The 10,107-nt window shown below is 46.2% G+C and overlaps 1 protein-coding gene across 1 annotated transcript; it reads right to left on the bottom strand.

Moving 5' to 3' along the window:
* Window positions 1-6: 6 nt before the first annotated feature.
* CLDN2 (claudin 2) lies at window positions 7-9,876 on the bottom strand. The gene is made up of 2 exons (XM_008577851.1): window positions 9,766-9,876; window positions 7-901 (listed from the first exon to the last, which is right to left on the bottom strand). Exon 2 carries the CDS (start codon window positions 718-720, stop codon window positions 28-30), a length of 693 nt encoding a protein of 230 aa, XP_008576073.1. The 5' UTR covers window positions 721-901; window positions 9,766-9,876; the 3' UTR covers window positions 7-27.
* Window positions 9,877-10,107: the final 231 nt, after the last annotated feature.

Below are 10,107 nucleotides of genomic sequence, written 5' to 3'. Positions count from 1 at the left end.
CCCCCCCCAGCTGTGGCCCCTGGTTCTTCACACGTACCCTGTCAGGCTGTAGGAGTTGAACTCACTCTTGACTTTGGGTGATTGACCAGGCCTTGGAGAGCTCCTAGTGGCAAGAGGCTGGGCCTGGTAGGCATCATAGTAGCTGGAGCGATTTCCCTGGGATAGGCAGGAAAAACAGAGGATGATTCCAGATATCAGGGAGAACAGGGAGGAAATAATGCCCAAATAAAGAGCCTCTCCAATCTCAAATTTCATGCTGTCAGGCACCAGTGGGGAATAGAAGTCCTTCAGGATCCCGTGAAGATTCCAGGCAACAGGGATGAAGCCCAGGAGGCCTCCAAGGATGAAGAAGACTCCGCCTACTACCGCCACTCTGTCTTTGGCTCGGGATTCCTGGCAGAAGACTGTGCATCTCATGCCCACCACAGAGATAATGCAGGCCAGTGAGGACAGTGCACTGGACGTCACCATCATGGCCTGGGCAGCTTGGATGTCAGCAGGCAGGCCGAGAAGAGTGCTGTAGATGTCACACTGGGTGATGCCTGTGCTGTGTGTGGCACACTCCATCCAGAGGCCCTTGGAGAAGCCAACTGCTGTCACAATGCTAGCACCAACATAAGAACTTGTTCGCCAGCTGGGGAGCAGCATGGCAACCATCGTGCCCAACAGTCCCAGAAGGCCTAGGATGTAGCCCACAAGTTGGAGGCCAAGAGAGGCCATGGCAGACCTCTCAACAGAAGCGTCTTCAGGGCCTGCTCCCTCGCCTCCTTGCTGCAGCTCTTGCTCTTGGATCCCAGCCTCTAATCCCTCATGTCAGAGTACCTCTGCCAGGCTGACTTCTCTCCTCCTTACAAGTGTCTGTGGGCGGCCACAAGCAGGCTCAAGAAGGTATCTAGAAAACCTTAAAAAAATCCATAAACTAGATTAAATATTGACCAGAAGCTTATGAGAAACCAGAAAATGCTGGATGCCTTTTGACCTTTGTTATCTTTAGAAATAACACTTGAGAAAGGAAAAAAAAAAAACAACTTTGAAAGTGGAGCCAACATGTCATCTCCTCCTGCGTAGGCACATGCCTAAGGTTGGCAGCCAGACAAAGCCAGGGGCCAGACAGGTAGCTGTTTTCCGAGAAGGTGGTGATGGCAGTGGTGGTTGTGGGCAGGAAAATCCTGGGATGGGCAGGTTAACTCCCCTGTTAACTCCACTGCTACTCTCCAAGGCCTGCTGTTTAACACATTGCCAAGCAAAAGCACTGCAGGGCCCCTCCATTATAGACTGAGGCCAAACTCCAGGGGACTGGATCAGGAAGAACAGGTCCTACAATATAGCTTTGAACTCCAGCTTGTTAGAGGCCTCTTGAATCTCCAAGGGCCTAGAAAGTAGTGGTCTATCCCTGGATCATCCTGCCCATGGTGATAATCAACTCCAAGACCAATTGGGATAGGCCACAAAGCCTTCTGTCCACACTATGTGAGTTCAGGTCCTCCTAGCCCTGCTCAAATCCCTTTCTCAGGCTAGGCTAACGCCTCCTGCATGTATAACACACCACTTCCTGTCTGGCCTCTTAATTGATGCCCCCCAGCCCTAATAGATGCCCATCATCAGCCTCTCAGGACTCTGGAGAAAAGGTTGTCCCGGGTCTGGAGTGAGCTCCCAAAATTTTCTGGGCTATCTGTTAGGGGCACTAGAGTAGACAGAGGAAAGGGAAGCTGCTCTAGAATAGAGGGCTTTGTAAGAGGCAGGCAACCAAGCCAGTCCTTTGGAATCTCAGAGCTGTATAGGATTATGCAGTGTTTAGGGAGCCCCCAGTCTTGCCAAGGTTCAGGACATTAAAGGTCAAGGGCACAACCTTCTCCCCATTCTCTACAAGACCCTCCAGCCCACTAGTTTTTCAACCCATCATAATCTGGCTATTCCATTTTAGCCTTCTTTAAGATTTCTCTTTCCCTACTCATCTCTTTAATGTGAGAATTCCTTAAAAGTCCATCCTTTTCTCAATGAACACTCTGTCCCTGAACAAACTCATCCACCCCCATGACTTAACCAAGTGTCCATCCACTGCACTCCCAAATCTGTATTTCCAGCATAGACCCTCCTGAGCTTCAAGACAGGCAGAGCAATCACCTAGTCAAAACATCCACATGGAAATCTCATAGGCACCACAAATTCCACATGTCCAAAAGAGAACTTATCACCTCCCCCACTGCACCTCTCCCCAAACAATTCTTCCCTCAGTTCCCTGTGGTCACTGAATGATTCCTCTATCCATCACCTTGCACCTGATCAAATCTCGGGAGTCATCCTTGATACCTTTTTCTCACTCATCCTATAGTCATTATGTCCTACCAATTCTAACTCTTGAATATACCTCAAATCCATGGCTCCCTTCTCTCCTTCTCCACTGCTAATTCCCTTGTTCAGGGCTTCATCATTGTCTCTCACCTGGACCATGGCAACAGCTTCCTAACTGGTCCAACTTCCCATCTTGCCTCCTCCAATTCATTTTCCACACCATTACCAAGGTGATCTTTCAACACATTAATCTCAAATCACTACTTTATATAAAGCATTCCAATGGCTCCTCATTAGCTAAAGGATAAAGTTCAAACTTGTTTGTACTCCATGACCTCTCAAGCTTCATCTCTTGCCATTTTCTTCCTTGTACTCTATACGCCTGCCGAACTAAATTACTTTCAGTTCCTCAGTCATGACATGTGGTCTTTTGCTTCCAAATCTGAGCACAGGCTGTTCTATGTGGAATGCCCTGCATTCTTTCCTCTGTTTAGTGCCTTCTCATGCTTTAAGATTCAACTCAGATGTTTCTTACTCTAGCCTGGGTCAAGTGCCTCTCCTCTGTCTTACACTATTCTGTGTTTACTTCCATAATAGTAATACCGATAACAATAATCATAGCTACACTTATATAGTTTCTTTTGCGACTATTATAAGCACTTTACACGTGTTAACTATAATCACAACATTTTGTGGGAGGTACTAATAATCACTACTGTACAGGTGAGGAAACTGAGGTAGAGACAGTACTTTTTGCAGTGTATTGCAATTTCTTACTTAAATCCTTATTCTTCCCCGCTAGTCTGTGAGCTACTTGAGGGCAGAGACTGTATCTTAGTTATCTCTGTATTTCATGTGCCGTGCACAGTGCTATCTTTATCCAGAGCAGGTGTTCGGAAAATGTCTTCTTAATTAATGAATAAAAGTGGTAAAGAGGTTTGAGGGGCTTATATGACTATGAAATAGGGACTTTCTAAATAAGTAAATGATACTTCAGTATAAGGGTCATGGAAGTGCTGCCCGATGTTGGGAAAGATAGAGAGAGGGAGGGATGGAGGATCAGAGGAAAAGGGATAAATAGGGAGAGAGAGAGAGAGAGAGAAAGAGAGAGGAACAGAGACAGACAACAGTGTTTCACCAGTGTATATACATGTACATATACATACATGTACATACACACATACATATATACGTGGGTACTTAAAAAGTTCATGGAAAGATAGAATTGAGAGATAATACAAATCTTTTCAGGAACTTTTTGAAGTACCCTTGTATACATATGCATATGTTGAATATCTTGTTTCTTCAACCAAATTCTAAGCAATTTGAGGGTGAAAAAACATAAATTAAACTGTTGTGCCTCTGCAGCACTGAGCACATGGTTGATAGTCAATACTATTCGTCAGCATCGGATGTGACAATGCCAATGTTGATGAAAAGCAGTGCAGGGCAAGAGCCTATAAACATTTGATAAGGGGTGAGGAGGGAGAGCCAGTGTGAGTCTCAGCTCTGTCACTTAGCTGTGACACTGAGCAAGTCCTTTTCGAGCACTTGTTTTCTTATTGCTAACCTGGGCACAACTGTGCCTATCCTAATCATGACTGCATCTCAGTGAGGGCTTCAGTGCTTCTTTTTTTTTTTTTTAAAAGATGACCGGTAAGGGGATCTTAACCCTTGACTTGGTGTTGTCAGCACCACGCTCAGCCAGTGAGTGAACCGGCCATCCCTATATGGGATCCGAACCCGGGGCCTTGGTGCCATCAGCACCGCACTCTCCCGAGTGAGCCACTGGGCCGGCCCTACAGCAAATTTAATTTAAACCTCATTTGGCTTTATTGTGATTCTACAGTCGGGAAACACTTCATACTATAAAATAGAATAAGTGTTCCAATGAACCAAGCAGAGGCGGTCCATCCCTATATGGGATCCGAACCCGGGGCCTTGGTGTTATCAGCACCGCACTCTACCGAGTGAGCCACGGGCCGGCCCGGCTTCAGTGCTTCTTGGCAATCCTTCTACTCTTCCCTGGTAGGCATCCTCCTAGTGACTGTTTCAAACATTTGCCACTGTTTTTGAGCTCCCTACCCCACCTCCTCCCTCTGCAGCTATTACCCTAACTTGATTGTTCTCTTTGCAGCCAAGATCTTTAAGCCATTTGATGTTGACATCTGTACTTCTTCACCTTCCCACACACTGCTCGGCCCTCTGCAATCTGGCTTCTGGCATTAGCCCTCCACTAAAACTGTTCCCACCAAGGTTATTGACTATTTCCTTGTTTCAAAACATAAAACTGTTTTCTCCCTTGTTATCTGTAGCACCATTCCCAGTTTTCCCTGCCCCTTAGAATGATTTTTCTAGGTCTCCTCTATAAGTTGTTTCTAAGTCTTCTTATAAGTTCCTCTTCTGCTCACTCTTTAAATCTGATTGTTCCCCCAGGGTTCATCTAAATTGACTCTTATTCATCACATTCTCCATGGGTGATCTCATCTGTTCCATCTCTACGCCAGTGACTCCTGAATCCATCCCTCTGCCTCTGAGTTCTCTCCTGAACTCAAGATTTGTTTATTCAACTGCATTTGGAATGGCCCCACCTGAATGTTTTAATGGCACCTCAAATTCAACATCTGCAAAGCTGAAATAATCTGCTTTTTTCTCTGCCTACCCTCAAACTACACCCCGTAGTGTTCTCTATCTCAGTGGGACCATATCCAATAACCCAAGCCAGTCATCCTTGATTCCTCATCTCTTCTGGACATATAATTAGTTATGAAGTCACATCAGATCTGCCTTCAAAAGATATCATGAATCCATTCACTTCTTTCCATCTCCACTGTCCAAAACTTAGTTCAAACCATGCAACCATCATCTCTTATCCATTTGAATAGGCAACTCAAATTGGTCTATCTAACTTCACTTCTGCCCTGCCCCTGTAATTAATTGTCCATCCAGTAGTCAAGGATCTTTTTAAAGTGGGAATCAAATCACAACTGTCCCCTCATCCTTTGCCATGCTTAAAAAACTTCAGGAGCTCTTAGTTGCTTTCAGGATAAAGTTCAAACTCCCTAGCCCAGGAAACCAGGAAAGCCCTCCATTGTCTGAAGCCTGCTTTTCTTCCCAGCCTCATCTCTCACCTCCAGACTCATGCTTTATGCTCCTACACACACACACACATGATCCAACCTTATCTGAGCACTTGTATTTCTCTGAATTTGCCTTTCTCTCTATTTCCAACCCCTTAATCATGTTATCCTATCATCCACCATTTGCTTGGCCAATTGCTTGGCCAATTGCTAGTCATCCTTCAGGACTCATCCTCTCCTTCAAACTGTCTCTGGGACCTTCACCTCTTTCCATCAAGTCTAAGTTAAATACTTTTCCTTCGTATCTCCTATCTATATCTGGGCTTTCAGTGAGAGTTGGTGAGCTGCCTTGAGGTTTTCAGGGGGAAGACCTCCTGCCTCCCAGAGGAGCAGCTTCTGTTTCAGCCTTCCTAGGATGGCAGCAGAAGAGCCAAGCTTGAGTTTCCCATGAGAATCAACAGTGTCCCTAAGAGGAGAGCCTCTCCCTAGAGAAAGTCCTGACTCAGCAGGAGTAAATAGGAAGGTATTTGGGGGCAGGGGGAAGACAGAGTCAAGAAAATGCCATCACTGAGGCTTGGAATCTCTAGAGAGTCTGACTTGGCATAGCTGGTCAGGAGGAAGAACAAATTGTTGGAGTTTATTTAAATAGGAGAAATGGCACCATGGGGGCTATTTTTCAGCCAAGGTAGGAAGACTGGGTAGACAAAATAGCAAGGGGCTGGGTGATGGGCCAGGCTAGATTCTGCTTTTATTTGTCTGATGAGCAATAGAGGTGATGGAAGATAGGGTTTAGATAAAGGGTCCTGGCCTGAGAATCAAAAGGCCTAGACTCTTGTCTTAGTTCTGCCTGGAACCTGTGAAGGAAGTTCCCTAACTTCTCTAGGCGCTAGTTTGCTCATCTTTAAGGCTTTGAGTCTCCAATAAGGTAATGAGGACAGGAAGCCATTCTGACAAATATAGAAAACTGAAAAGATGTTATTAAAAGCAGGCAGCTTTAAAAGAAACCTCTCTTTGAGGGATCCTCCTAGGAGCCAAGCACTGGCTGCTTTGGAGGTACAGAGAACTCTAGGCCTTGCCAGCTGAATTTGTCATCTGGGCATGGGGCCAACATACTCCATGGCCCAAGGGCTGGGCAAGAAGGTTTCACTTAGGATCCTTACTTAATCTTCCTTAGGGGAGGGATTGGAGCGGCAGGAGAGGATTAGGAGGGTAAGACTGACAGCCGCTCCTGACTTAACCCCTTCTTACCTGAGCACTCGCCCTGCTGTTCTCCTCATCTCTTCACTCCAAGGGTCTTGTGCATGGTGTCACAACTTTTGGGAGCACTCTCATAAGACTGAGTGAGACATGACACTTGGGGTTCTCAGGCTCAAGGAAGGGCCTGATGTGGCCTTCTTGGGGTGACAGAGGCCACCACAGCCCTCTTCTGTTAGTCTCATTGCTCCATCCCTTAATCTAACAGCCCCTCAGAATCTCCTCTCTGCCCCTCGCCCCCAGTTGCCAAGGGCTCTGGTAGTTGGCAAACCCATTCCTTTGAGGCCCTACTTTCTGGAAAGTTTGTCCTTGGAGCAGTTCATTTTTCTTTTTGCATCAGTTGATTGATGACTACTCAGGGAATTAAAACTGGATTTTCTAATTGTCTTTAAAAGGTTATTTTTGTCCTGATCATCACAGTAAAGCATTCTCACTTTAGAATGCTGGAAAACAGAGAAAAGCAGAATTTAGGAAACAAAAATGACCTACACTCTCCCCAGCTAGAAGTGCTGCTAATGTTTTGGCTCCAACTTTATTTTCAAAGAGGACACTGGAAGAGAATAATGCCTCAGTCCAAAGAAGGAATTTTCTAATGACAGACTTGCAGACAACTGGAAACCAGAGTCATTTAAGGGCTTGAAGAAGAGACTTTATGACTTCACTCAGGAATCCACCTTCAGCTACCTGCCTGAGCCTTCATACTGAGGAAGGCACTGGAAGCCCCTCACAGTTAGGCAGAGGGGTAAACTAGATCCTTTCCTACCATTTTTATCCCAGTCTTTTTGCCCCCCAAAACTCCAGCCAGAAATGATCTGATTTGGAGAGTGCTTCCTGTGGTCCCATAGCTTCAAAGACTGGTAGATTCAAGGAGACAAATACCACCAACCCAAGTGCCACCAGCATTTTCCCTCCCATACCCTTCACTCAGAAACCCAAGGTGGCCCAGCCTGGCTTCACCATAGGCTAACTTGATGGCAGCTAGGGAGGAAGAGTGTTCACCTAGGTGAATTCAGAAGGCAGCAACTAAATCCGGATTGAGATACTTACAGAGCAGTTCTTTTGCAGAGCCTTGGAGAAGAGATGTCCCTGGAGAGGGAGGAAAGGATCCTGAGGGAGGGGAGTGAGGTGCAAGGGGCCACAGGCTGAGGTGATAAAGGATTTCTAATTGTTAACCACAGCTTTGCAAAATCCATCTGCAAATCTGAGCCTTGGGTCAGAGACTTATTACAGATCAGAATTAAACCCCTGGAGGCTGGGAAAGATTGAGGTACATAAAAAAAAGTTTGGTGGGTTTTGTGTTTTTCATGTCAAAATCTCCAGCTGGGCTTTTGTGTGGTGACCTCTATGAGCCCAGGAGAAGCCTTGGGGGGAGGGGGGTTTGGCCCAAGGAGGAATTCAGAACATTCCAGCTTTGGGTGGTGAGAGGAGGGGGCTCTGTTACGCCCATTAGGTGTCCCTGGCTAGCGGCCCTGAGGCCCAGCAGGAATTAAGCCTCATAAATACAGCCCTGGTGAGCTGGTGCCCAAGCAGCCCTGCACTGCCTCCAGCCCGCCCACCCTTCTGCCCAGCTTGGCTCTCCAGCAAGCCCCAGCCCTACCCCGCCCCTAAGGTTAACCCCTAGGCTCAAGGACAAACACATGTATTGTAGATTCAGACTCTGCAAGTTCAAGGAGCAGGTCCTACAAGGTGGAACTGAGGTGGCCATCAGAATGGTGGGCCTCCCCCTTTACCTCACACAGCAGCACCATATACCATGTCATTTAAGCCTCTCAAAAGTTCTGTGGAGTGGAGTGCAGCCATTGGGTTTCCTCTCCAAATGGGGGGGGGGGGCTTTCCCTTTGTTCCTGAGTAGAAAAATATTAGATGCTATTGAAAAGAACTCAGAAAATAAAGTACAAAGAAGAAAATTGAGGTCCTCATGATGCCACCAGCCAGAGATAATCATTGCAAACATTTTTACGTACTGTAGAAGACATCATCGGAAATATTTTTTACAAAATTGACTCATGCTATACCTACAATTCTGTAACCTCCTATCATTTCTTTTTTTTTTTTTTTTTTAAAGATGACCGGTAAGGGGATCTTAACCCTTGACTTGGTGTTGTCAGCACCACGCTCAGCCAGCGAGCGAACCAGCCATCACTTTATGGGATCTGAACCCGGGGCCTTGGTGTTATCAGCACCGCACTCTCCCGAGTGAGCCACAGGCCGGCCCAACCTCCTATCATTTCTAAATAACATATCATGGACCTGTTTCCATGTCAGTGGAGAAACAGCTACATCATTTTTTACGGATGCATTGTATTCTGTCATATAAAATCATAGTTTATTTAACCATTAACTATTAGACATTTTTTGTTATTTTCATTTTATTATTATTATTATTATTATTTTGCTATTATAACCTAGCATCTTTATACATAATACTGGCAAATTCCTAGGAATAAAATTGCTAGGTCAAAGATTATGCATGCTTTAATGGCTAATACAACATATTACAAAAATAGTGCAGCTATTACTGTTTCCAGATGAGGAAACCTGGGCCCAATGAGATGAAAAGAATGAATTACTCAAATCCCAAGTTGAGCAGTAATAGTTACATGTGGGATCTAGGTCTCTAGATGTTTGGTTCAGTAAACTTTCCAGGGTACCACGTTGACTCCCTCCCAAGGATTCCCATGTAAAAATGACAAGGCCAGTGGCCACTATTCGTTGAACACTTTCTTTTTTTTTTTTAAAAGATGACCGGGAAGGGGATCCTAACCCCTGACTTGGTGTTGTCTGCACCATGCCCACCCAGTGAGCCAACCGGCCATCCCCATGTGGGATCCGAACCCTCGGCCTTGGCGTTATCAGCACCACACTCTCCCGAGTGAGCCACAGGGTCGGCCCCTTCGTTGAACACTTTCTAGGTAAGAGGCACTGTGCTGAGGGTCTTCATATACACCATCTCACCGCACTAGTGCACAGCAAAGGCAGGCCTGGCCACCAGAACTGGCCAACTCTGGGGCTTGGCTCTCATTCATTATGCACGACTCCCTTTTTCAAGTAATATCAAAGCAAACAGATTTGTTGCCTAGGGTGAATTCAGTGAAGCAAATCAGAAATCATCCTCCTTCCCAAGATGGCCCATCCCTGCCTTGCAGGTATGAATGGGGGCGCTGATCCCCCTGTAGTGCTCCTGAGCAGGGGTCTTTCCAGGGTGCTGCCTCTTGGCAGGCTGGGACAGGCTAAAAGGGCTGCCATGCCTGAGCTCAGGTCTGGGGAGTGTTTTAGCATGAAAGCAAGCAAGGCTGGGGGGTGGGAGGGATACCAGGTAATCCTCTAACCAGCGATGTGACCTTGGGCAAGCCTCTCCATCTTCTTTGTCTGGACTTCGCAAGGCTGGGCTAATGAATGCGGAAGTATTTTAAGTAGAAAATGGTGGTTGAATGCAAGATATTAGGATTTGTAGTAGAGGGGCACCTTATCAACTCACAGT

The sequence above is a fragment of the Galeopterus variegatus genome, unplaced genomic scaffold, assembly GCF_000696425.1.
Source record: "Galeopterus variegatus unplaced genomic scaffold, G_variegatus-3.0.2 Scaffold1587, whole genome shotgun sequence".
NCBI lineage: Eukaryota > Metazoa > Chordata > Mammalia > Dermoptera > Cynocephalidae > Galeopterus > Galeopterus variegatus.
Note: the sequence above shows the minus strand (reverse complement) of the source record. Positions and strands in the feature narration are given on the sequence as shown.